The 27,387-nt window shown below is 48.9% G+C and overlaps 1 protein-coding gene across 11 annotated transcripts in view; it reads left to right on the forward strand.

Annotated features, from left to right (window-relative positions):
- EHMT1 (euchromatic histone lysine methyltransferase 1) overlaps positions 1 to 27,387 on the forward strand; it is a 142,901-nt gene that overhangs the window by 85,188 nt on the left and 30,326 nt on the right. For 4 of the 11 annotated variants that reach the window (XM_036900707.2, XM_036900711.2, XM_036900710.2 and 1 more), the window contains exons 10-16: positions 2,555 to 2,700; positions 8,657 to 8,800; positions 9,663 to 9,901; positions 10,919 to 11,092; positions 12,039 to 12,298; positions 13,345 to 13,451; positions 18,245 to 18,367. In XM_036900707.2, coding sequence (XP_036756602.2) covers positions 2,555 to 2,700; positions 8,657 to 8,800; positions 9,663 to 9,901; positions 10,919 to 11,092; positions 12,039 to 12,298; positions 13,345 to 13,451; positions 18,245 to 18,367 — 1,193 coding nt within the window. The remainder of the gene's footprint in view (positions 1 to 2,554; positions 2,701 to 8,656; positions 8,801 to 9,662; positions 9,902 to 10,918; positions 11,093 to 12,038; positions 12,299 to 13,344; positions 13,452 to 18,244; positions 18,368 to 27,387) is intronic. The other 7 variants (XM_036900717.2, XM_036900718.2, XM_036900719.2 and 4 more) reach the window with 5 other exon arrangements.

The following is a 27,387-nucleotide window of genomic DNA, read 5'->3' on the forward strand; positions in this document are numbered from 1 at the left end:
GGGAATTTCTCTAAACCTGCTTCTAGATTTGTCCCAGGAAGTCACAGACATGGATGTGAGCAGGAAGTAGTATTTAACCAGATTGCCCCCTATGCCCACTGGTTGGAGGCGAGAAGGCCATGCAGCCCACACGGACCCCACCATTCAGTAGGTGGGTGGCTTTGGCTTGCCCCAGCTTGTTATTTTAGCTGAACAGTGGGAGGTTGAGTGAGGTAGCATTTAGGAGGCTTCTGCCTTTACATTTTTTTTAAGGTATCATTAATACACACTCTTATGAAGGCTTCACAAGAAAAACAATGTGGTTATTACATTTATTCTTATTATCGAGTCCCCCCCATACCCCATTGCAGTCACTGTCCATCAGTGTAGTAAGATGCCACAGAGTCCCTACTTGTCTTCTCTGAGCTACACCATCTTCCCTGTGACCCCACACACACCATGTGCACCAATCATGATGCCCCCATTCCCCTTCTCCCTCCCTCCCCTCCCCCTTGGCAACCACTAGTCCCTTCTTGGAGTCTGTGAGTCTGCTGCTATTTTGTTCCTTCAGTTTGCTTCGTTGTTATACTCCACAGATGAGTGAAATTATTTGGTTCTTGTCTTTCTCCGCCTGACTTACTTCACTGAGCATAATACCCTCTAGCTCCATCCATGTTGTTGCAAATGCTAGGATTTTCGCCTTTGCATTTTTATGCTCTGTCTCTGGTAACAGACAGGCGGAAGAGCCAAGTCAGGGAAGTAGGAGAAAGAACTGAGTTGGCTTGAGGCCACAACACTTTGTAAGCTGGCCGCCCAAGGCTTGTTTTCCCCTGATAGGTAAGCGCAGACTGACCAGCAGTGAGTGATCTGCTCAGTCATGCTTTGCATTCGGAGCATTGGCACATGGGAGACACAAGTCACATGGCTGAGCTGTGTTCCTCCTGCTTTTTAGCCCAAGAGTTTGGGGCACTTTGAGGGGAGCCTGAGGCTGCCCAGGAGGGGTGGAGCCCTCCGTTCGTTGGAGACCTGGCTAGTGCACCTGTGACTGGGCAGAGGGCCCAGGGGGCTCAGGTGGGCCCCGGCTTGAGCCTGAAGAATATTCTTGCTGAGATCTGAAGTCGCTGCTGGCATGTCTGCTTCCTCTCGGGCCCTCAGGTCTGGAGTTGAGGTTGAGCAATGTGACCCAGTAGGTGACTACAGGGAGGAGAGGAGCTGGTGACATGGAAATGTGAGTGGGGCTCTCAGGAGCTGACCCTCACTGGGTCAAACCAGGAGTAGACTTCCCTGGTTTGGTGTCGTCCTGGTGGGCCCCACTGCTGGAGACAGGAGTGCACCCCAAGTTAAGCAGTCTGCATCTCTGGCACACATGGGAGGTACAGTCTGAGGTTGGGCCCTTGCCCCTGCCTCTGCTTTCTCAGCCAGGCTGCTTGGCACCTTTGGGCTGACTGTGTCCTCATTTTGAAATCAGTTGCTGAGCAGGGGTGTCCCTGAGGTCCTCCATCTCCCTGCTCCTCTCAGAGAAGTCCATCTCTTGGGTTGTGGGTAGCTCAGGGCCTGGCCACGCTAGGTGCTGGTGGCCCCATGGGGTGGAGTGGCCTCCTGCATGGAGCCCCTGGGACCCTGCCATCGGTCACTGACTGACCCTAAGTCTGGAGTGTCTCTTGGCCCTGACCAGCGTCACGTCACAGGGCAGAGATGGATAGTTGGGGCCTGTTTGTGGATGTGAAGTCAGAGTTGGTTATTCTGATTAAGAGAGGAAATGGTGTGGAGACAGCAGTCCACCTCATCTGTGGTTTGCCACAAGATAGGACGTGAGGCCCTGTGCCTGCCTTTACAGCAGCTGCCAGCGGGAGCCAGGGGTCTTCTGGCAGCCAGCCTGTGCCCCCGCCCTCACAAGTCGGCCTTGGGTGAGGGGCTCCTTGCTCAGATGGGGATGCAGCCTCCTGCTTCCCCAGCGCACTGCTCAGCCCACTGTCTTTGCAGGGGGTGGAGAGGTGGGGAAGAAGGAACTGCTCACATTAATGTTTGTACTGGTGCCCCACTTTCCCCCAATTTCTCCCTCCTTCAGCCTCAAAAATGAGCTCTTTGGATGTTGTAGCAGGTGAGGAGTGTTCTAGATAACAGATAAATTATTATTAAGCACTTCCTAGTTGAGTTGAATGTTTGTTTTGTGGCTGCGATTGTAAAGCCAAGTGAGGAAAACAAGGCCCTGGCATGCAGTGAGCGCTTCCTTGTGCGGGGCCAAAGGTCGGCAGCTGCTGAGGCACGGTCTCTGAACCAATGTCGTGGTTCCTGGGGGCATGGTTAGCAATTAAATCTCGTGAGCCTGGCAGACAGCGCACGGCTGGAGCCCTGTCCTGCATGGTGGGTGGTCCACAGACACTGGTGTTCCCACTGTTCCTGCTGCTGTGCCAGCAAAGTAACTCGTGTTGCTTTTATTTCCCACAGAGACTGTGGTTGGGCGCCTTTGGGATGGCACTACTGAGGGGTGATAATGTGTCACTGAGTGACAAAGCCTATCTGGGCACGTGCTCTGCTCATGGTGACTGACACATGTGTGTCTGTGTGACTTTAGGGCTGGCCAATGGTCCTGATGCAGTGGAGACGGATGGCCTCCAGGAAGTGCCCCTCTGCAGCTGCCGGATGGAAACCCCAAAAAGCCGGGAGATCACCACTCTGGCCAACAACCAGTGCATGGCCACGGAGAGTGTGGACCACGAAGTAAGCACTTCACTGGGTTACGAGAGACCGGGCTGTGCCCAGAGAGCACAGCCTGCTCAGAGGGCACCCTCATGGGTGCCCGGTGCCCACAATGAACCAAAGAGAGGTCAACACCAAAACTGGGTCTAGAGCCTTTTAGACCGACAGGATCCATGTGGTACATGTGGTTCTGTGTGGATTAAAATGGCCTGGTGGCTTAATTTGTCTGAGCACCGTGCTTCTGCAGAGGTTTCCTAGCTTGCTGCGAACAGGCTCCATGCGCAGACTCTCCGCGGGCCCTCTGCCTTTTTAAAAGGCCTTCCCGTGAAAGTGTGCACCTCCCTTCTATGCCAGCTCTGACTCTCCCCTTCCTGTCTGGGTTTTGAGGGAGCATTTTAAAGCAAACCCCAGCTTAAACTAAATATCTCACTTCATATCTCCCATAAGAAGACAGAAAAGGTTTAGTTGTGACAAAGGAGCAGGAATTTCCTATTGTTATATAGTGCGTCGATAGCTCATAGTCCAACGTCTGTAAAAAATGTCTTTTTGCAGTTTGTTTTTTCTAGTTGAATCCAAGTTTCACTCCTTGTATTTGCTGCAGTGTCCCTTAAGTGTTCCGTAAAAAAAGATTTATCCAGAACCCTCCCAGCCTCCCCTCCCCCACTGTTGACGTGTTGAAAGGGACACATGAGCTCCTGTCACCCAGACCTGGATTTGCTGGTGGCTTTCTGTCACCCCTGTAACCTAAAAGGGAGGCCTAAACACTTGAGTTAGATTCAGGTGTTTGAGGTTTTGGGCTTTATTTCAATTTGATTTTGGTTAGGATGCTTTGCAGGGAGTGTGGGGAGCATGCCCTGCATCAGGAACGATGCCGAGTCGGTTTCCATGGTGATGGCCTGTCCCTTCCTCACCTGCTTCCCTGATGGGGTCCCTGTTGTCAGCCACCACTGTGGCCGTTGGTCCCCTGGAAGTTGCTGGGAGGTGCTTTAGCAGTTCCAGCTTCCTTCTGCAATTTATGGCTGGAAGTCTTCTCATCTGCTGGCGCGACTTGGTGCCCCTAAAAGAACAAAGATGCTTCACAGTGGGCAGCAGAGCACATAACTGCTTCCTGGCCTTTGCTTTTCACTTTTCGGAGTATGGAGTTGGTGTCTGAACAACTTCAGGGGCTGAGTTTTGCTCCCCTCTTCCTTTCCCATTTAAGGAATCATGGTCTTTTCCGGCCATCCCCAGTGTGTTATGAACGTTCTTGTTGTAGAAGCAGGTCCAGGAGCAGAACAAGACAGATGTGTGGCCCAGTGAGTCTGTAGGGTGAGTTCCCTGGAAACCACCACCAAGATCAGGGACAGGCTCCAGGCCTCAGTCTCCCCCTCCACTTCTGCAGAGCTCACTTCTGTCTGAACGTGGCTCCCTGCACCGTCGCCTTTTCATCTTTGAATTTACTTAGGGCCCTCTCCCTTTTCTTCTCCCTTCAGTTTATCTGTATGCAGTCCAGGCTGTTGACCGGTGCCTGCAGTCTAAGGGCCTCAGCCCTCGTGGCCACTCAGCACATGCCTCCCCCTTCCTGGGCCTCTGCAGCTCAGCTCCAGGCTGGGCCACATGCAGACCCACCCTTGTGGGACTTCGGGGGAGTTTAAAACCCAAGATGGGAGGAACATGGTATCTGGTTGTCCCTGCTTTTCTGTAGTAGCTGTTGACTCCCGATGCCTGTATTTATTAATTCACTGGAGGTCTCAGAATGGCGCTCCTCTTTTATTGTTCATTTATTAGTTGGAACAGTTTTATGAAAAGATCTGTCTTCTCCACTGTTTACACAGTGCACATCTCGCCAGGGAAAAAGCTGAACAGGGGAGCTTTTCTGTTTCCTCGTCTTACAGATAGTGAATTTGTTCTCGGTCATCTGAGATTGACCAGTTTATTGTAAAATGTCATTATGGACTTATATATGTAGACATATTTGATGGGTTTAATTAGTGCCCTCATTGAAGCCAGGTTGTCCCGTTTTGGGCATGGGTCCTGTGAGCTGTTTCATGGAGTCTGCAAGGTCGAAACTACTTTCAGGATGACACTGAAAAGCTGTGTGCACTTCACAGCATGCATGGAACACTTCTCACATCTGGAAGGCTGTGTAGCTCAGGGAGCTAGTGATTTCCACGGCGCCACAGAGTCATTCAGTGAGTGCAGGACACACCTGTGGGTTTTAGCCCACGGCACTGGACCTCGGGACCATGGCTGAGGTTGCACACTGTGATGCTCTAAGGACTGAGCTACTGGTTGTTGAGTTTCAGTGTGGGATCGAAGAGTTTCCTGCTCTACAGCAGCAGACGTGAGAATCCAGCTGTTTCATTAAACCAGATAGTAACAAGTTCTGCAAACAAAACAATGGCACTCTTCCTATTAAAATTTATTTTTGTTTTGGAATTTTATTTTCTTAAAATACATTCTTTATGTTAATGTGATAGCTTTCTTGCTATTTTATAATAAATCAAAATTTAAAAATTCAAATCTCTAATGTGGCAAATATCTGTAGATACGCTCACTTGGACAAAAGCTCTTTGGGACCCTCCATAGTTTTTCAGAGTGTGAAAAAGAGCCTTCAAACCAGGCATTTGGGACCACCGGGCTTCCCTTGTCTTCACTGCTCTGGTCCTGGTTCTGTTGCATGTGCCCTGCACCCTGGACTAGGAGGGAAGCTGCAGGTCGGCTTGAGCATCTCCAGAGGCAGCTGCAGGGTCACCGGGTGCCCGAGGCCTCGCTGGCAGTAGGGGGGCAGCCCTTCCTGCCAGAGCCCTGCTGCCCTGGGGGCCATCTCCTGCCAGGTCTCCTGTCTCCACTCTCCTGCATCTTGTGGCTGCACTTACTTGGCTTTTTAAAAAATGTCTGTGGGTTTTGTTTTGGTTTCTGTGCCTAGTTGCTCTGTTATGTGGAATTTCAGTAAATTCTTCGGCCACTGCTGTTTTCACCAGAATATTTTTGTCTTTTGATGCTCAATCTGTCACCTCTTCAGCTGGTAGCAGCCCTCTTAGAGGTGAGGTCCTGTCTTGTTTCTTCCATTGGATTTGCTGAGGTGTGGGTCTGAGTCTCCCATCTGTGGCTCTGCATCTTGGTGAATGTGTGCAGTCGTGTGGCGACTGGTGTTGTGCAGACCTGCTGCTGGGCTCTGGGATGCTTCTCTGGCCCCATCCTTAGCTATCTCTGAGGGGGCGTGGATTCCTCCTTCCTGAGCATGGGTCGTTGTGAGTGTTTGGTGCTCTGTGGCCACAGGTGCACACGTCTCTGGGTGAATTGACTCCCGGGGTCTTCCTTCCGTGTCCCTCGGTGCCCTGTTTGAGACACTGTGTGCTGAGATCTCGCTTGTCTGATACTGGCGTAGCCACCTGGTTAATTTTGAGTAGTGTGTGCATGACATACACTTTTAGCCTTTCATTTCTAACCTCTGTCTTTAGACAGCAGATCATTGGGTTATACTCTGCAAACGCTCTAGTGAGCTCTGTTTTAATCGGTATGTTGAGACCTTCTCCACTTAACCTAATCACTGATACGGTTGGGTTACGATCTGACACACTGATAGTGTTCAGATTTATACCATCTGTCTCTCCTTTTTCCTCATGTTCTATGTTTTGGGTTGAATTTTTACGATTCCAGTTTAATTCCACTATTGGATTCACTCTCTTTAACATGCTTTAGTGCTTGCCTTGGGCTTTACGATACGCGTTTGTCACAGTCACTGAACACCCGGCCTGGGCATCCCCAGTGGTACGGCTGCAGACCCCAGCCTGCTGTCTGGCGACCTTGCTGTCTGCAAAGCCGGAGGCCCACGGATGCTGCCGTTCTTCTGCTGTAAGTTGTTGCCTTTCAGACTGATTGAGCATCATGTAGTCTTGTTTGCTTCTACTTAAGGCACATCCAGAGAGTCTCGTTCCTTTGTTAAGACGCAGCTCACTCTCTGCTGTTGCCCCCCTTGTGCCTGAGGAGCTTTGTCTTGCTGTTGTTTTGCAGTACGCTTCCAAGGATATGGAATTCTCAGTACCTGGAGGAGCTGCTCCCGTGGCACATCTGTAGTTTCTAGGGAGAAGTCGGCCACTGTCCCCGTCCCTGTCCTCTGCAGTGCTGAGCGTCGTCTTTGGCCACCCCCGAGATGTCCTCTGTTTCTGGGCCTTGGTGGGGCGGTCCTGTTGTCCTTTGTTTTCATCTCTTGGTTTTACCCTCTTCAGGTTGCTCTGGGCTTCTGGAACTCATTGTTCCGAGGAAACGTGCCTGCCAGCTCTTTATTACCAGCCCGCCACTCACTGGGGGCCCAGCCACATGTGCACAGGGTTGGGAGTAGATATGCTGCTCTTTGTCAGGGTTAGGTCGTTCCTGCCGATCTTTCTTAGTTTCCATAGTTTTTCCTTTTTGAGTATCTTTAGGAGCCAACCAGAGACCGTTGTCTGTGACCATGTCCTTATCTGGCTTTTCCACCTGACTTCCTTAGTTCCCAGCATCTGGTGGGCTCTGGGTCCACCCCTGTCAGCTTTCTGTCTCCTGACGGGGGACTCAGGTGCCTCCTGGGCAGGATAGTCCAGCTGTGCCCTGGCATTGGACCAGACGGGCCTTTGCGGGGGGTGCTGTCCTGTTCGCTGTTAGTTGTTCCGCTGCATCTCATCCCTCCTGAGACAGCCTGGATGTGCCCAGTGTTGTAAGGTGTCACGTGGCTCTGGGTGTCAGTCTTCGCTCATGCCTGTTCTACTAGGCCCCTCCCGAGGCAGCCACTCAGACCTTTTAATTTCTTCAGGTATTTTTCTCCATCCTTGTAAATAACCCGTCTTGTGCTGTTACTTCTTGGCTGTCATTGCCCAGTTGTCTGCATCCTGTCATTTGGGGGGAAAGCGGCCTTTGTGCTTTCCAGCTGTGGAAGTGTTGTGATGTGCTCAGATTCCATTTTCCTTCCTGATCAAGTTTCTATTTTCCTGAGTTAATAATTGCCCATTTTTCATGTTTTGTTTTCTCTGCACCTATTATAGATTCGGTCCCAAACTGGTGGACTCACACGTCTTTGTGGTGTTTCCAGATGCAGGTCTCTCTCGGTCCCCAGCTTCTGTTTTGGCCCATAGCCAGCAGCTTCTCAGGAAAGCTCATGTGCTGGCCCCTTGGGGACTGCTGGTCTCTGTGATGGGTCTAAGCCACATGCTCCCCTCTGGTCTCTGGGCCTGTGTGGGATCTGCTTTGTTCTCCAGAGACTTCCATGTCTTGGCTTCCTGCTGGCGTCCTGGTGTTGGGGCTGCTGGGCCATCTCAGATGCGTACAGCCGCCGCTCTGGGGCCTGCCGGGGTGGGGGGCTTTGTCTTCCCCTCCAGGTCTGCCTTTGGGTCACATGGAGCATCCAGCTTTCTTGCTCTTCTCTCTTTTCCCTGTTTTTGTCTGTCTTCCAGCCTGTCTGTGGGGGTGTGCATGTCTTCCGCCTTATTCTAGTTTCATTCCTCTACTCATTCTTACTCTAGTTTCATTCGAGAGCGCGTTTCATTCCTCGCGTGTCCCCCTTGTGGCCTCCTGCTGTGACCTCGGGGCTGCCAGAGGCCTGTCCCTCCTGGGCCCTGGTGACAGTGTTCCTCCTGATCCCCTCTGCCCACATCTGTGGACCTGCCGGGAACGTGTTGGCGTCTGGCTCTGACTGCCCTGACTACTGTGGCTCTGTGGACTCACCACAACTCCCACTGCTGGGCTGCGATGGCCTTTCTGCCCAGCCCAGTGTTTGTCTGTCCAAGTAGATACCAGACCGGACCCCAGCTCGCCCAGGATGCTTTCCTCAAATGTGCTGCATTAACTACCTGCTTCCCCCAGCGCTGTGCACCTAACGCTAACCGCGTTCTGGCGGGCGTGCAGAGGGCAGCCCCCTGCCTATCCCCCACCATGTTCCCAACCCCACACGGGCGCTCAAAAGCTGCCATGGACTCGCACCGCTGCCAGCTATGTCGCTGACCGTGGTCTCATCTGATTGCAGCTGGGCAGGTGCACGAATGATGTGGTCAGGCACGAGCTGATGCGCCCGTCCAGCCGGGCGCCGCTCCTGGTGCTGTGCGAGGACCACCGGGGCCGGATGGTGAAGCACCAGTGCTGTCCCGGCTGTGGCTACTTCTGCACGGCGGTAAGTGCCCCGCCTGCCAGCCACACACCGTCCATGGTCAGCTCTGGCTCCTGCTGGCCTGCCAGCAGGGCAGATGGCCCACAGCTCCTGAGCCTGGGGCCGGCCTGGGGGTCTCCAGCTCTGCGTGGCCCTTCCACAGTGCGTTCCCTTCCTCCTGCCTCTGAGGTGACATTCTCAGCTCCCCTCTCTGATCCCGTGCCTGGGCGCACAGCAGCCTCTCTTTGGGTGGGGCCTCCATTCGTGTTTCCTCTGGGGTCATCTTCATCCAGAATGCCCGTGCCCACCAGGCCTAGGGTGCCTGCGGCCACTGCTCAGGCACCCAGTGGGGAGTTCTGGCTCATCTAGAGCATGCCTCTCTTGCTGTCTCATCCCTCTCTAGGCGTGCACCCTGTGCCAGTGAGTCCTTTTTTGAGGCCATCAGGGTTTCGCCGGAAATGCCCTGGTGATGTTTGGGGGTCTCTGCAGTGCACTGTTGGTCACACTTTCCTCCTGACGCTCGGTTCTGAGATGCTGTCTCCCGGTGTGTCCCCTGCAGGTCCTTCCTGGAACCTGGTCTTATGTGCAGCCTGTCCCCTGGTTAGAGTGAGGCCTCAGCCTCCTCAGGGTGATGGGGGTGGGGAGTCCGGTGACCTCTACCCCCTTCGCTTTCTCTCTTTAAGACAGGAGCATGTGTGGACATACTTTGTAAAGCACCACATGGACGTGGGACATTGGTCTCCTCTTTTCATGGCCTGTAATTGACAGCCCCGACTGGTCCTGGGCTTCCTGCCCCATGTGCTGGGCTCACTGACCCTGGTGCCTCGGTCACTTTCCTGCACATTAGCCCCAAGTTTAAGAGGTGATTTCTCATCTTCTCATTTAGGGTAACTTCATGGAGTGTCAGCCCGAGAGCAGCATCTCTCACCGCTTCCACAAGGACTGTGCCTCTCGAGTCAATAATGCCAGCTACTGTCCCCACTGTGGGGAGGAGGCCTGCAAGGCCAGAGAGGTGACCATTGCAAAAGCGGACACGACATCCACCGTCACGCTGGTGCCCGGGCAGGAGAAGAGCTCCACGGTGGAGGGCAGGGCCGACACCACCACGGGCAGGTATGCATCCAGGTGAGCCCTGGTGCAGCTCACGCTGCCATGTCCCGGAGGCTCTTGGCCGTCGTCCTTGCTGAGTTCTGGTGTGTAGGGCACTCTGGCATGCTTAGTGTGGTCTGCAGGCTCACAGGTCTGTTGTGAGCCTGTGTCTCGTCCTCATGGATGTGGTGCTGCGGAGGCTCTGCTTGGAGCACAAGGCCCCCACAGCAGCCGTCTGCGTGTGCACATCTGTGTACATGTGTGTGCGTGTGTGCCTGCATGACAGTGTGAATCGTAGTGTCAGCCACTGCAGCCTGCAGTTAGTGCATTATGTCTCACAGGCTGTAGCTCACACCGAATCGTCATGTAAAAGAGAAAGGTTGGTAACATATCTAAAAGAATTTGGTAGAAACAGCTGAAAAACTCTTAGGGCCAAAAGGAGTGAGTGAGATAGCAGACCAATAATTAGAGGCCAGTGGTATCGTGCTCCCTACCAGTAGCGTCCAGCTAGAAAATAAAGTGACAAAAGGGCCTTTCAAGACCAAGAAAACTCATAAACTGCCCAGGAAAGGGCACTTAATAGGTGGACCATCAACACAGACAAAGCTGAAACTTTGCAGAAGGTAATTTAAAAGGAACACAAAATTTAGACATGTCGGGAGGTGGTAATAGGAAGTATTGGCTCCATCATCCTTTTCCGTATTATTCATGTTAACCTACAAGTTTGATGTGCTTTGAATCAAAACTCCAGTGGATTTCCCGCTCTTGGGGAGGGCAGTGGACTTGATAATTCACTTGAAGCTCATTCACAAAGCAGATCTGACCTCAGGCCCTGGGAGCCCTGGAACAGTCGCCCTCATGCTATTTCTGTGGGAATCTGATTTTGAACCCAGTCTCTTGTCCGGGGACTGAGTAAGCACATTGGAAGCCATTCCACCCTCAGAAGAGCTGTGGGTGAGGGAGTACATCGTGTTCATGCTGTGCCTGCTCTCCATAAGGGAGTTGCTCATGTCCCTGAAACTCAGAACTCCATTTATCTCCTTCTCCCTGAAGTGCTGCTGGACCACTGCTCTCAGAGGACGACAAGCCGCAGGGCATGGCCCCCCAGGTGCCCGAGGGCTTTGATCCCACAGGCCCAGCTGGGCTGGTGAAGCCGGCCCCTGGCCTTTCCCAGGGACCTGGGAAGGAGACCTTGGAAAGCGCCCTGATCGCCCTGGACTCAGAAAAGTAAGAACCGGCTGTGTTTGCAGACGCGGCTTGGGCCCCGACTCCCCTTGCCTGCACACCTGCCGTTCCTTTTCCTCAGATGTTTCTCTGCTCCTGGGTCTCCTCCAAAGCAACCTGAGTCGATGCTGCTTCATTTGCTCATGTGTGTCCTTAAATCCCCTACACTGCCTGCACATGCCAAGCTCACACTTTACAGGTGTCTGCGCCCCTGCTGATCTCAGAGGGGTCAGAGAGCGTCCCTGCGGGGTCATGACCTGGGAGGTCACTGCAGTGTTTCTCAACATTTTTGTCAACATCCATCAGGATAAATCATATTTTTTCACACTGCTTTGGGGAGTTATTGCAAGTCATTGTCCATCATACTGAGAGGGAAAGATGACACTGGAAGTCCCAAGCAAGGACAGTTGTGAGATTTGTGTAAAGATTTCCTCTGGACACTGTTGGCCAGTGGCATTGACTGCAGGGCATTTGCGCCAACATTGCTGGCCGATTCCTCGTCTGTGAAATGAACGGTTGGATTGTGTGGCCCTCGGGCTTACCTGCCAGCCCCTGTGCACTGGGGTACCCCCTTGGGGCCTCAGGAGGGCCTGGTGTCTGGCCCTTGAGCAGGCAGGCAGCCTCTCCCTGGGGACACCGGGGCCCCTCCCTCTTCAGGGAAGCTGAACAGCCTGACTCCTCTCCTGGAGGGGCCAGTGTCCCGCTCCCCTTCCTCATGGGAAGTCCTGGTGCTGGGGCACATTCCTGAGGGCCCCAGCCCCCCTCCTCTGTCTCAGCCCCATCTCTGGCTCTGCACAGGGAGCCGCTGGGTGGAGGTGGGTGGCCATGCTGCCTCAAGGCCTGCCCTGACCTCAGGGTACAGAGAGATGGTTCTGTGGTCAGTGGGAACAGAAGCCCCAGGAACCGTTCTGTGTTGTGAGGAAGAGGACACTGGCCATTTTGTCTTTAGTGTGAGATGCCTCGAGCCTGCTGGGTTTGGTGCCCTTGACCTTGAGGAGCCGGCAGGTGGACCTCACCCAGGCCTTCCCAGGCTGCCGTATGTGTGCCAGTGGCGAGTGCCGCGTGTGCTGGGCGAGCCTGCGGCCCGGGCAGGCGGTGGTCACGGCTGTCCTGTGCTTCCCTGCAGACCCAAGAAGCTCCGCTTCCACCCGAAGCAGCTGTACTTCTCCGCCAGGCAGGGGGAGCTGCAGAAGGTGCTCCTCATGCTGGGTGAGTACCCTGGCTGGGCCCGAGCAGGCTGTTAACCGCCCATTGTGGTGCCTGTCTCAGCTGGTCCGTCTGGCTCTCTGATTTCTCAGAGTGGGGCAAGTAGGTTGTCCAGTGGTGCTGAGCCTGTTGATGATGCTCATGTTAAGTTATCCACAGTAGTACAAATATTTACTATGAATTTCTTACTTTAAACAAGAAGCTAGGTGTATGGTTAGTAAGGACAAATGTAGATTTTTAAAAAGTGAGGTTTGTGAGCTGGGGCCCCCCATGCTGTATGGGCACCAGAGGGTGTCGTGTCTGTGCTGGGAGACGCAGCAGCTGTGCGCCAGGCCTGGGCATGCAGGCTGAGTCTCTGCTTTATGGGAGGTGCCCCTTTGCTGTGCATTGTGATACCCAGACGTCCCCTCGTCAGACCCTCCTCAGCTTTGGCTCGTGGTGCAGAAGGGACAGATTCTGAGCCCACAGCCCTAGGTTTGATTTCTCTGGATTGAAAAGGGTGATGAAAAATCCCTTTACTTAACAGTAAATCAAGAAGAAAGCTTAACAGTGTGTTTAAAAGTTTTCTTCCGTGTGGCCCATTACGGCATTTGTGATTGCTCCTAGTAGAGTCCATGCGGGGCTGAGGCTGCCTGTCTGCCCTGGCTGCTCCCTTGTCTGAGTGTCTGCTGCAGGCTGGGGGGCAGTGCTCAGCAGGCCACCCTTCCCTGTGGGCCCGCCTGGGGCTCTACCCCTTCACCCAGCTGGGAGCACACAGGAGCACAGGAAGCCCCCAGAGAGATCCCTGGAGCCCCATTAGAGCAGAGAGGAGCAGCTCCAGGTGAGGGGGTGTCTGACCGCAGGCCCACCTTCAAAGTTCATGTGGAACAGGGCTTCCTTTTGAATCTTATGAGTGTGACTGGGGCCTGGTCTGCCCACAGGGATGTAGGGTGATGGTGTGCTGTTGGGCCAGGTTGTCTGCCCGTGCGTCTCTGCAGCCTTTGTGGCTGTCTATCATGCTGGAAGCGGCACTGCTTCTGATGTGACTGTCAAACCCTCTCTGTTTGCAGTTGATGGGATCGACCCCAACTTCAAGATGGAGCACCAGGGCAAGCGCTCGCCCCTGCACGCCGCTGCCGAGGCGGGCCACGTGGACGTCTGCCACATGCTGATTCAGGTTGGGCAGCTCTCCACGCCCTGCCTGGTGTTTATCAGAGCAAAGTAACGATTCATGGTTCTGAGAGCTAAAAAGTCAGTCTGTGCTAGGAGGCTGCAGTGTGTGGCTGGGCCTGGTGCATGGCTGTCGGCCTTGCAGCCACTTCTTGGCAGCCACCACCGCGCTTGAAACTGTGTGCCGCTTACGTTATTCCTGATTTATTGTTTTTGTTTTCATGTTTTCAGTGTTCAGCACTGTCTGTTGACAGCCTCGGGAGGGTTGAATCCGGGCAGCACGCTCTCCCTTCTCCCTGTCTTCTGGGTGTGGCTCCTCGCCTGCTCGGCACACTCACTGTCTGGACTTTATTGTGTGGTCCTGAGGCTGCTTCCTAAACCAGCCACGTTGTGGCCACTCAAGGCTGCCACCTCTGCACCTCCTGCTGGCTCTTCCTAAGCTTCTTAGGGCTGTGCACCTGTCTACGTGTGCGGACACATGAGCTACCCAGCACCTCTAGTGCGCTCACCCCAACCCTCTTGGGGGCGTCCTTTCCCTTGGTCCTCTGTTGGCCCTGTTTCCTGGCATCTGATCCTTCCTGTGACCTGTTCTCTGCCTTTGGTGCCTCAGATTCCCTTGCACTGACTGCTCCAAAATGCCACATTGGTGCAGCCCAGTCCTTCTTCATCCGTTGGATGGCCTTTCAACATGGACACTCCTGCCCTGCACCCTGGAGACTTCTGATGCTGTCTCCCCACCTGTCCCCACTTATGTCCTCTGGGGCCTGCTGTTCACGCGTTGGGCCTCGGGAACTCAGTCCCTGGCTTCCCGTTCCTGTGTCCTGTCTCCGCCCTGCCCCGCCTCTGGGGACTTTTGTCCACGCCGCCACATGCTGGGACCCAAGTCCTTCTTGCCCCCGGAGTTCGCTCTGTGCCCATCCCACTTCCTGTCTCTCTGAAGACACTGTGACATTCACTTTGAAGTTTAATGCTGCACTTTTGCATCATGTGATTTACTGTTTTTCAACTTAAAGGCTTTTCTTAAATTTCCAATGACTTCTGTGTGTTCACATCAAAGTGCTAAATGCTGATGGAGGTCGTTGCTTGGGGAGCCTCGTCAGCTGGTGGTTGTGCTGCCTGGTGATCCTCAGGGATGGCACAGCCGTTGGGGCCCCAGACGTTGCTGTTCGCAGAGGACCCTGCTCCTGTGCTTAGGCCGGCGGGCTCACCCTGCGCTCCACTGCGCTCCGCCCTCCGCCCTCCAGTCACCTTTAACCTGGAATATTTCCCTCATCCTTTTACTCTGGCCTGTGCTGGGCGATGCAGCAGCTGTGTGACAGGCCAGGATGTGTTGAGCTGAGCCCCCATCTGTGTTTCAGAGCAGGTGTGCCTGTTGCTGTACATGGCGATCCCCATTGTGTCCTCGCCAGACCCTTCTCAGCTTTGGCTCGGGCTGGAGAGCCCCTGTTGTGGCCACATCTCTTTAAATAGCACCTCACTAGATTTGAGAAGCTGCCTGACCATCTTGATGTTTTAAAAGGAACCTTTATTCTATTTAATGGTTATTGTAATTTATGATGTGTAAGTTCATTTCTGATGTCTTATAATTCTGATTTTCAGCCTTTTAAAAGATATTTTTTCACTTTTTTTGTTGCCTTCTGTTGGGTCGATTTTTGTCTTGTCTCATGTATCTTCTCTCCACAGTCGCTTGGAGTCACATACTTTCTCACCTCCAAGGTGACTCAGTGATTCTAACATGCAGGTGCTACTCGCCCAGTTTTGAGACTGACCGGTTTCTGCGGAGGGAGCCTTGGAGGCTAGTGAGGTTCCCTGGAGGCCAGTGCCAGGGAGAACAGGTGTCAGTTCTTGGTAACAGTTCTGGTTAGAGCATCTGAATGGATGGAGCAGGAGTGGGGAGGCCAAGACCTGGCCACGGGGACACTGGGGTCTGGGGAGAGTGGCCAAGGCAGCTGTGCTCTGTGGGACTCCAGAGGACAGATGGCCTGAGCAGGTGTGGGCCTGTGCCCTCCCACTGGGAGCAGGCATGGAGAGTGGGCCGTGATGGCCAGCGCACTGTGCAGTTGTTGCAGGACGGGGGGCAAGGTGGGAGGTGGGAACAGAGAGCAGGGGCCCACAAGGTCCAGGGTGGGTTTGGGGGTCACCCCATGTGTGATGGGACTGTGCATGGGGAGGTCGTGGCTGGCCTCTCTGCTGGCTTGAGACTGGTTTTTGCTTGCTTCACTTCATTGTCTGACTCATTGTCACTCCTTTGAAACTCCTTTGACCTGTTTTCTCTTTGAAAAAGAAAATTTTTTAAAAGTGTGTGTGTGTGTGTGTGTGTGTGTGTGTGTGTGTGTGTGTGTGTGTGTGTGTGTGTGTGTGTGTGTGTGAGTGTGAGTGTGAGTGTGAGTGTGAGTGAGTGATGCATACAGAAAAGTCCTGAAAACATAGATATTCTGGTTAATAAGCAATGGCAAAGGGAACCCGCTTCCACCAGGTCAGCATGGAGCTCTGCTCTTGCTACCCAGAAACTGTCCTCTCTTCTCCAGGCTGCTCTGTCATTTGACCACTGGGGGAGCATCTCCCAACATGTGGCTTCAGTTTGTCTGCCTTTAAAAGTCACAATACTAATTGAGTCACTGAGCATGAGTTTCTTTGTGCCCACCTTCTTTCAGGGAAAGAACAAAAGCTTCATGGGTTCAGTGGACATGGGCTGGGTGACCTGTCTGCCCGCCTCTGGACTGCGGCTATGAGATGCTGCCCTGGGGCTGGGTGTGGGGCAGGAACCCTGTGTTCTCTTTTGCAGTGTCTCATGAGTCTTAAGCTCTTGCAAGATAAAGTATTTTGCAAAACCAACCCTTTCTACGTAGGCATTCTTCTCGACTCTGCATGGATGTCTGTCCAATGCCTGGAAGCGTAACCAGTTTGGCTTCACTTCAAATTAGATTCTCAGCCTCGTGTTGGATTTGATGATCCAGGCTGCAGGTTCCTGGACTTGAAGGCCTCTGATTTTGTGCATTTTTCTTCCCCCAGAACCCAAGCAGCTTTCCTGAGATTTCCCAGGAAGGAGATGAGACAAGGTTCATTGCTAGTTTGCCTGAGTCCAAGGCTGCTGTTTCTGGGAGGCTTAGCAACCAGCCCACGTGCCCTCCCCGGGAAAAGCTCTGGCTTTGTGCTCTCTTCCTAGCCCTCAGGACTGCCACCTGGGCCACCAGTCAGTCCACCCTGCGACACTCGCAGTATTTCCTTGGAGGCCTGTGGCTCTGCACCGTGTGCACGCAGGGTGGAATTCCTCCCGGTTATGTGCAGATGCCAGTTCAATGCTGTCTCCTCCCTTGGTCTTAAGATTCTCAGAGACCTCTTGACTCAGGCTCTCCATGTCCCTGCCCCCCTCTGGGGGATGAGCACCTTCCTGGTTTGGGTCCTGGCTGTCAGGGTCCCTGTGAGGGTCTTGGTGCTCATGCTGGAGCTCGGCACTGTCCAGCTGGGGTTGTGGCTCACTCAGACCTGCACCCCAAGTCCCCAGCCCTGGCCTTTGGCTCTGCCCTAGGTCGTCAGTCCCGTCTTGCCCTCACAGGCTCTGGCCCTCTTGGGGGGGACTGCCCAGTACGTTTGCTCCCAAGCCCCCTTTGTTCTTTCACTGAGTGTTTCAGGGGTCGAGGGGCATTGCCAAGTGTATGTGCTCAGTTTGCAGGTGGCACCTGGCCTCCACCTGCAGAGGGCGCTTCTTGCTCTGTCCACAGGCCAGAGTGCAGACTTGACCCCATGCTAGCCGCCCCTCACTCTGCACCTTATCTTGTGTGCGTTTTAGTTTATATATTAAAATTAGCTGCTATGGAATTCTCTCCCCCGGATTGGGCTGCCTGCCTTTGGCTTTGGATTTTTGTGTGTTGGAAATCCCCTGCCCCTGTTCCCTGCCTTGATGCATCAGCCTCTTTGACCTCTTCCCAGCTCTGGACCAGTGGCTCTGCGCCCATGAGTTGGGAGGCTTGACTCCAGGAGCCCCTGGACAGCTTGGCCCCCTGGCTTCTGCACCCCCATTGTAGGGCTGCTTAAAAATTCCTTACTCAGTCGCACTACTTTTGTTTTGTAATTGCTTGTGTAGTAAGAGCAATACTATTTTCATTCTTTCCCACGGTAAACATTTATTTTGTAAACTAAACACTAGTTCTCTGTACATCAGTCCAAGCAGCTCGACTGTTTCACCCACTGTGGGGAATCGCCAGCTACCAAGCATCTGACTCGGCTTTTTGCACACACCCATTTTATAGGTGGGGCCTCCTAGACAGACAGAAACTTACCCGCTTACACCTGCTGGCTCATTCCTTTTCCACGCTCTATTGGAAAAATTGGAAATTGCTTCAAAATATAGACAATTGAAGTTAGTTTTTGTTCAGTTTATTTTGGCAAGTGGTAAAATGGCTGGTGGAGGGGGCTGCTGAGTTGGGGTGCCCTGCAGACGCTGCAGGCCAGGCCACTGTCTGCCTCTGAGCAGCCCCCTCTGTACTGCTTCTTCGCCTGTTTTAGAAAGTTACCACCTTCTTTCTCATTTCTAAGGGTGTTGTGGAAATGTGCTGTATACATTTTCTATCAGATTATTTAGAAGTGAAAATGCTCCTCTTAAACAAAGGTTTGATTTAGTAGAGTGATCATGTCTTTGAATTGGCTTTTGGAAGACTCAGAAATTGCTGGTCCGTAGCGAAGGTCACACCTAGGGAGAGCACTCTGTTTTCAGGTGTCTGCAGCCCACAGCTGTTTCCTCACCAGGTGGGGCTGCCGCAGCAGTTGTCCACACACCTGAACTGTCCCTTGTTTCACTAGGCGGGAGCGAATATTGACACCTGTTCCGAAGACCAGAGGACCCCACTGATGGAGGCAGCAGAAAACAACCACTTGGACGCCGTGAAGTACCTCATCAAGGCCGGGGCCCTTGTGGATCCCAAGGTATGCTTGCCGCCCAGTCGTATTCCTGTTTGTGTAGACATGTCTCAGACACGACGGGGCCAGTCCATGTGGGAGCATCGTCAGGAACCGGTGACCCATTAGACACCACCGGGTCGTTGGCCCAGTCTGTTCTCCCTCCTTGGTTCCTGGCTCGTGTGCAGGAGATGGTGAGCCCCAGCTCTGTCGTACAGACACCAGGCGGGCAGCGAGGGCGGTGACTGTTGGTTGGAGTCTTTAGCCTCCTTCGCTTGGGATGCACCCCTTGTCTGTGTTCCTCCTGGAGCATTTAGGCAAATGAGAAGAAAAAGGCGTCCAGAGAGGAAGGGAAGATGTAAGCCAATCTGTACCCAGATGAGATGAGATGATCCTATATGTAAAAACCCTAAGGATTCCATAAAAATTGTTAAAATTAACAAATGCATCCAGGAAACTTGTAAGATATAAGACCAGTACAGAGATAGCCACTGTGTTTCTGTGCTCTTGGTGAACTGTCCAAAAAGGAAATTAAGAAAACAAAACAATTCATTTGCAGTAGTATCAGAAAAAACCCTTAGGAATAATCTTAACTAAGGAGGCAAAAGTACACTGAAAAATAGGAAACCTTGCTGAAAGAAAGTAAAGAAGATCAGAAGTGGAAAGACCCACGTTCATGACTGGAAGATTCAGTGTTGTCGTGATGTCAGCGCTACCCAGAGTGGCCACAGTCCGTCCCCTGGCTATCAAACCCAGCACTGTTTTTCACAAGGTACCGAAAGACCCATCCCAAAATTGATACAGAATCTCAAGGAACCTGGAACAACCAAAACCATTCTGAAGAACAAAGCTGGAGACCTCACACTTCCTGACTTAAAAACTCACTGTAGAACTACAGTAATCTAAGAACGCGGTCTTGGCATAAAGGCTGTGGAGAGAACAGAGAGCCAGAAATAAACCCGCTTGTGTGTCAGGTGACCGTTGGCAAGGAAGCCCAGGCCATTCAGCAGGGAGAAGGGATGGTCTTTCAACAGATGGTGCTGCAAACGGTGGAGACCACCCGCAGAACAAAGTTTGGGCCCTGACTGCACACTGCATTCAAAACCTAACTGAAAATGGATCAAAGACTTGAAATTAAGGGCTAAAACATAAAACTCTTAGAAGAACACAGAGGAAAATCTTCACAACACTGGATTTGGCAGTGATTTCTTGAATATCACCAAAGGCATAGGTAATAAAAGAAAAATAGATAAGTTAAACTCCATCTAATTAAGCACTTTTATGTACTGAGGGACATTTGCAAGAGAGCAAAACCCCACATATTCATGGGGCTATTCATGACATTCATAAATCCTGTATCTGATAGGAGATTACTGTCCAGAATATATGAAGACCCCTACCACTCAGCAACAGAAGTCCAAACCAGTTCACAAAGGGGCAGAAAGTTTGAGTAGACATTTCTCCAAAGAAGATACACAAATGGCCAGTAGCACATGGAAAGATATGAGTCATCAGGGAAACAAAAATCAAAACTACAGTGAAATGCCATCTCACATCCTGAGGACAGTTATCTAATAAGTAGAAAGTAAGTGTTGGCGGAAATGAGAAATGAGAGCCCTTGTACTGCTGGTGGGATGTAAAATGACATGGCTACTGTGGGAACAGTTGGGCGGTCCCTCAAACAGTGGAGTCACTGTGCGGCTGGCTGTTGTGCTCCCAGGTGGGACCTGGAGACCCGCAGGCCGGGCGCAGAAAGACCTGCACACCCAGCACTGCTCTCAGCAGCCCGGCGGAGGGAACAGCCCAGGTGTCCCCCAGTGGACGGGTGGGTGAACACACTGCACTGTGCCAGTGGGCAGTGCTCAGCCTGAATAGTGGGAGAGCTTTGTGGGAGGTGAGACGTTAGCCGGACAGTGCTGAGGACTCCACAGTGCAAGGACCCAGAACAGGCAAATTCAGAGACTGAAAGTAGATGTGAGAGCCCTGGGGCTGGGACTTGGGGGGGCTGTTGCTTAATGGGTCCCGGGTTTCTGTTCGGAGACAGGAAGTTTTGGGAGTAGGCAGTGGGGAAGATTGCACAAATTGAGAATGTAATTAATGGCACCGATTGCAAACTGAAAAATGGTTAAAATGGAAAATTTTATGTTATGTGCATACCACCACAGTAAAGTGGTGAGTTGTACATTAGTACACATTTTTCCAATGGAAAAGCGATTGCATACTGTTCCTAGTTCATCAGTCAACTTCTTTCCTGTCCAATTAAATTCTCATGGTTTTCTTTCATTACATCTTATTCTACAATATTACTTCAAGTGGCTGCATCTTATTTCATGATCTAACTATATCATTTTTAGTTAGATTTGCTTGTCTAATATTTAATGTTATTTTCCATTTTTATTGTACACATGCTTCAACAAACATTTTCTTAATCTGCACATGGTGATTTCTTTAGGACAGATTTCTGGCTGCAGAATTGCTAGATCAAAATATATAATCATTTCAATGGCTTCTGGTGCCTCTCGATTCCTTTGGTAGCTGGGCTGTGCCCAGGAATGTGGGCTCCCTTCTGTCAGCACATTTTAAAATATATTTTAATTTTGGCATTTTGATATGCAGAAGTGGTTGTCATTTACTACTTTAGTTTGCTTTACTTAAAGTGAACATTTTTCCTATGTGGTTAGTCACATATGAATGCTTTTCAAGTTTATACTTAGTCCTTTGGTTTTTGGTGGGTTTTGAGATCTGGAAACCTTTAATTTATTATTATTAAAAATATTTTTTTTTATTAAGGTATCATTGATATACACACTTATGAAGTTTTCACATGAAAAACATTGTGGTTACTACATTCACCCATATTATCAAGCCTCCCCATTTCCAATTGAATCACTATCCATCAGTGTAGTAAGATGCCAGTCACTACTTGCCTTCGCTGTGCTACCCTGTTTCCACCATGACCCCCTGACACCATGTGTATCAATCATAATACCCCTGAATTCCCTTCTCCTCCCCCCTCCCCCCCACCCCTCCCCTTTAGTAACCACTAGTCCCTTCTTGGAGTTTGTGAATCTGCTGCTGTTTTGTTCCTGCACTTTTGCTTCGTTGTTAGACTCCACAAATGAGGAAAATCATGTGTTACTTGTCTTTTTCCGCCTGGCTTCTTTCACTGGGCATAATACCCTCTAGCTCCATCCTTGTTGCAAATGGTAGGATCTGTTTTTTCTTATGGCTGAATACTATTTCATTGTGTATATGTACCACATCTTCTTTATCCATTCATCTACTGATGGACACTTAGGTTGCTTATGTATCTAGGCTATGGTAAATAGTGCTGCGATAAACATAGGGGTGCATATGTCTTTTTTTTTTTTTTTTTTAACTTATGTATTTATTATTTTAGTATCATTAATCTACAATTACATGAGTGACATTATGGTTACTAGACTCCTGCATCATCAAGTCCCCCCCACAAACCCCATTACAGTCACTGTCCATCAGCGTAGTAAGATGCTGTAGAATCACTACTTGTCTTCTCTGTGTTGGACAGCCCACCCCATGCCGCCCCTATTATGTGTGCTAATCGTAATGCCCCTTTTCCCCCCTTATCCCTCCCTTCCCACCCATCCTCCCCAGTCCCTTTCCCTTTGGTAACTGTTAGTCCATTGTTGGGTTTTGTGAGTCTGCTGCTGTTTTGTTCCTTCAGTTTTCTTTGTTCTTATACTCCACAGATGAGTGAAATCATTTGATACTTATCTTTTTCCACCTGGCTTATTTTGCTGGGCATAATACCCTCTAGCTCCATCCATGTTGTTGCAAATGGTAGGATTTGTTTTCTTATGGCTGAATAATATTCCATTGTGTATATGTACCACCTCTTCTTTATCCATTCATCTATTAATGGACACTTAGGTTGCTTCCATTTCTTGGCTATTGTAAATAGTGCTGCGATAAACATAGGGGTGCATATGTCTTTTTCAAACTGGGCTGCTGCATTCTTAGGGTAAATTCCTAGGAGTGGAATTCCTGGGTCAAATGGTATTTCTATTTTGACTTTTTTGAGGAACCTCCATACTGCTTTCCACAATGGTTGAACTAATTCACATTCCCACCAGCAGTGTAGGAGGGTTCCCCTTTCTCCACATCCTGGCCAACATTTGTTGTTGTTTGTCTTTTGGATGGTGGTGATCCTTACTGGTGTGAGGTGATATCTCATTGTGGTTTTAATTTGCATTTCTCTGATGATTAGCGATGCGGAGCATCTTTTCATGTGCCTGTTGGCCATCTGAATTTCTTCTTTGGAGAAGTGTCTGTTCAGATCCTCTGCCCATTTTTTAAATTGGATTATTTGCTTTTTGTTTGTTGAGGTGCATGAGCTCTTTATATATTTTGGATGTCAACCCTTTATCGGATCTGTCATTTATGAATATATTCTCCCATACTGTAGGATACCTTTTTGTTCTATTGATGGTGTCCTTTGCTGTATTGAAGCTTTTCAGCTTGATATAGTCCTACTTGTTCATCTTTGCTTTTGTTTCCCTTGTCTGGGGAGATATGTTCATGGAGAAGTTGCTCATGTTTATGCCCAAGAGATTTTTGCCTCTGTTTTTTTCTAAGAGTTTATGGTTTCACGACTTACATTCAGGTCTTTGATCCATTTTGAATTTACTTTTGTCTGTGGGGCTAGACAGTGATCCAGTTTCATTCTCTTACATGTAGCTTTCCAGTTTTGCCAACACCAGTTGTTTAAGAGGCTGTCATATCCCAATTGTATGTCCATGGCTCCTTTATCATATATTAATTGACCGAACATGTTTGGGTTAATATCTGGACTCTCTATTCTGTTCCATTGGTTTATGGGTCTGTTCTTGTGCCAGTACCAAATTGTCTTGATTACTGTGGCTTTGTAGTAGAGCTTGAAGTGGGGAGCATAGTACCCCCAGCTTTATTCTTCCTTCTCAGTATTGCTTTGGCTATTTGGGGTCTTTTGCGGTTCCATATGAATTTTAGAACTATTTGCTCTAGTTCGTGGAAGAATGCTGTTGGTATTTTGATAGGAATTGTATTGAATCTATAGATTGCTTTAGGCAGTATGGTCATTTTGACAATATTAATTCTTCCTATCCATGAGCAGGGTATGTGTTTCCATTTATTGGTATCTTCTTTAATTTCTCTCATGAGTGTCTTGTAGTTTTCAGGGTATAGGTCTTTCACTTCCTTGGTTAGGTTTATTCCTAGGTACTTTATTCTTTTTTGATGCAATTGTGAATGAAATTGTTTTCTTGATTTCTCTTTCTGCTAGTTCATCGTTAGTGTATAGGAATGCAGCAGATTTCTGTGTATTAATTTTGTATTCTGCAACTTCGCTGAATTCAGTTAGTAGTTCTAGGAGTTTTGGGGTGGATTTTTTCAGGTTTTATGTACAATGTCATGTCATCTGCACACATTGACAGTTTAACTTCTTCCTTACTAATCTGGATGCCTTTTATTTCTTTGTGTTGTCTGATTGCCATGGCTAGGACCTCAAGAACTATGTTGAATAAAAGTGGGGAGAGAGGGCATCTTGTTCGTGATATTAAAGGAAAAGCTTTTAGCTTCTCAGTGTTAAGAATGCTGTTGGCTGTGGGTTTGTCATACACAGTCTTTATTAATGTTGAGTTACTTGCCCCCTATACCCATTTTGTTGAGAGTTTTTATCATGAATGGATGTTGAATTTTGTCGAGTGCTTTTTCAGTGGTTTTTGGCTTTTTGTTGATGTGGTGTATGATGTTGATGGATTTTCAAATATTGTGTAATCCTTGCATCCTTGGAATAAATTCTGCTTGATCATGATAGATGACCTTTTTGATATATTTTTGAATTCAGTTTGCTAATATTTTGTTGAGTATTTTTGCATCTGTGTTCATTGGGGTATTGGTCTATAGTTTTCTTTTTTTGTGGTGTCTTTGTCTGGTTTTGGTATTAGAGCAATGCTGACCACATAGAATGAGTCTGGAAGTATTCCCTCCTCTTCTATTTTTTGGAGAACTTTTGGGAGGATGGGTATTAGGTCTTCACTAAATGTTTGATAAAATTTGCAGTGAAGCCATCTGGACCAGGAATTTTTTTCTTAGGTAGTTTTTTGATTACCAGTTCAATTTTGTTGCTGGTAATTGGTCTGTTCAGATTTTCTGTTTCTTCCTGGGTCAGCCTTGGAAGGTTGTATTTTTCTAGAAAGTTGTCCATTTCTTCCAGGTTATCCAGTTTGTCAGCATATAATTTTTCATAATATTCTCTAATAATTCTTTGTATTTCTTGGTGTCTGTAGTGATTTTTCCTTTCTCATTTCTGATTCTGTTTATGTATGTAGACTATTTTTTTCTTGATAAGTCTGGCTAGGGGTTTATATGTTTTGTTTATTTTCTCGAAGAACCAGCTGCTGCTTTCATCGATTCTTTCTGTTGTTTTATTCTTCTCAATTTTATTTATTTCTGCTTTAATCTTTATTATGTCCCTCCTTCTACTGACTTTGGGCATCATTTGTTCTTCTTTTTCTGGTTTCATTAATTGTGAGTTTAGACTGTTCATATGGGATTGTTCTTCCTTCCTGAGGTGGGATTGTTCTTCTTTCCTGAGGTAGGCCTGTATTGCAGTATCCTTCCCTCTTAGCATGGCCTTGGCTGCGCCCCACAGATTTTGTGATGTTGAGTTATTGTTGTCATTTGTCTCCATATATTGCTTGATCTCTGTTTTTATTTGGTCATTGATCCATTGATTATTTACAAGCATGTTGTTAAGCCTCCATGTGTTTGTGGGCTTTTTTGTTTTCTTTGTGTAATTTATTTCTAGTTTCATACTTTTGTGGTCTGAGAAGCTGGTTGGTACAATTTCAATCTTTTTGAATATACTGAGGCTCTTTTTGTGGCCTAGTATATGGTCTGTTCTTGAAAATGTTCATGTGCCCTTGAGACGAATGTGTATCCTGCTGCTTTTGGGTGGAGTGTTCTGTAGATGTCTGTTAGGTCGTTCGGTTCTAATACGTTTTTCAGTGCCTCTGTCACCTTACATATTTTCTGTCTGGTTGATCTTTCTGTTGGAGTGAGTGGTGTGTTGAAATCTCCTAAAATAAATGCATTGCATTCTATTTCCCCCTTTAATTCTGTTAGTATTTGTTTCACATATGTAAGTGTTCCTGTGTTATGTGCAAAGATATTCATAATGGTTATTTCCTCTTGTTAGGCTGAACGCTTTATCATTATGTAGTGTTCTTCTTTGTACTTGTTCCTTTTTTTGTTTTGAAGTCTATTTTGTCTGATACAACTATTGCAACTCCTGCTTTTTTCTCCGTATTAGTTGCATGAAATATCTTTTTCCATCCCTTCACTTTTAGTCTGTGTATGTCTTTGGGTTTGAAGTGAGTCTCTGTAGGCAGCATATAGACACGTCTTGTTTTTTTATCCATTCAGTGACTCTATGTTTCTTGTTTTTTTTTGTTTTTTTATTAAGGTATGATTGATATACACTCTTATGAAGGTTTCACATGAAAAAACAATGTGGTTACTACATTTACACATATAACAAGTCCCCACTCATACCCCAGTGCAGTCACTGTCCATCAGTACAGCAAGATGCCAGAGATCCACTATGTGCCTTCTCTGTGCTACACTGTTCTCCTCGTGATCCTGTGATCTCCCACACCCTGTGTACTAAACATGATACCCCTCTGACTCTATGTTTTTTGATTGGTGCATTCAGACCATTTACATTTAGGGTGATTATCGATAGGTATGTACTTATTGCCATTGCAGGCTTTAGATTCGTGGTTACCAAAGGTTCAAGGGTAAGTTCTTTACTATCTAGCAGTCTAATTTATCTCACTTCATATGCTATTACAGACACAATCTAAAAGTTCTTTTTTTTTTCCCCTCCTTTTTCTTCCTCCTCCATTTTTTTATATCTTAGGTATCATATTCTGTACTCTTTGTCTATCCCTTTGGGGGTGGTTGATTTGATTTTGCATCTGCTTAGTAATTAATTGGTCTACTTGCTTTACTTTGGTTTTATTTTCTCTGGTGACAGCTATTCAGCCTTAGGAACACCTCCATCTATAGGGGTCCCTCCAAAATACACTCTTGAGATGGTTTGTGGGAGGTAAATTCTCTCGGCTTTTGCTTATCTGGAAATTGTTTAATCCCTCCTTCAAATTTAAATGATAACCTTTCTGGGTAGAGTATTCTTGGTTCGAGGCCCTTCTGCTTCATTGCATTAAATATATCTTGCCACTCCCTTCTGGCCTGTAAGGTTTCGGCTGAGAAGTCTGATGATAGCCGGATGGGTTTTCCTTTGTGTGTGTTCTTTTTTCTCTCTCTAGATGCTTTTAAAAGTCTGTCTTTATCATTAATCTTTGCCATTTTAATTATTATATGTCTTGATGTTGTCTTCTTTGGGTCCCTTGTGTTGGGAGATCTGTGCATCTCAATGGCTTGAGAGACTATCTCCTTCCCCAGATTGGGGTAGTTTTCAGCAATTACCTCCTCAAAGACACTTTCTATCCCTTTTTCTCTCTCTTCTTCTGGCACCCCTGTAATGCGAATATTGTTCCGTTTGGATTGGTCACACAGTTCTCTCAGTATTCTTTCATTTCTAGAGATCCTTTTTTCTCTCTGTGCCTCAGCTTCTTTGTATTCTTCTTCTCTAATTTCTGTTTCATTTACTGTCTCCTCTACTTCATCTAATCTGCTTTTAAATCTCTCCAGTGTATGTTTCATTTCAGATACCATATTCTTAAACATTTGTAACTCATTCCTGAATTCCTCCCTGAGTTGTTGAATATTTTTCTGTAGCTCTGTGAGCATGTTTCTGATTTTTATTTTTAAATCTTTTTCAGGAAGATTGGTGAGTTCAGTTTCACTTGGCCCTCTTTCTGGTGTTTTTGAGATTTTGGTTTGAACCAGGTTTGTTTGACATTTCATATTTGTAGGTGGTGCCCTCTGGTGCCCAGAAGCTCTACTCTCTGGAGCTGCTGATCTCTTGCAGTGATGGGGGTGGTCACAGGCGAGCACCGCTGGTA

Source organism: Manis pentadactyla, chromosome 3 (assembly GCF_030020395.1).
Source record: "Manis pentadactyla isolate mManPen7 chromosome 3, mManPen7.hap1, whole genome shotgun sequence".
Taxonomy (NCBI): domain Eukaryota; kingdom Metazoa; phylum Chordata; class Mammalia; order Pholidota; family Manidae; genus Manis; species Manis pentadactyla.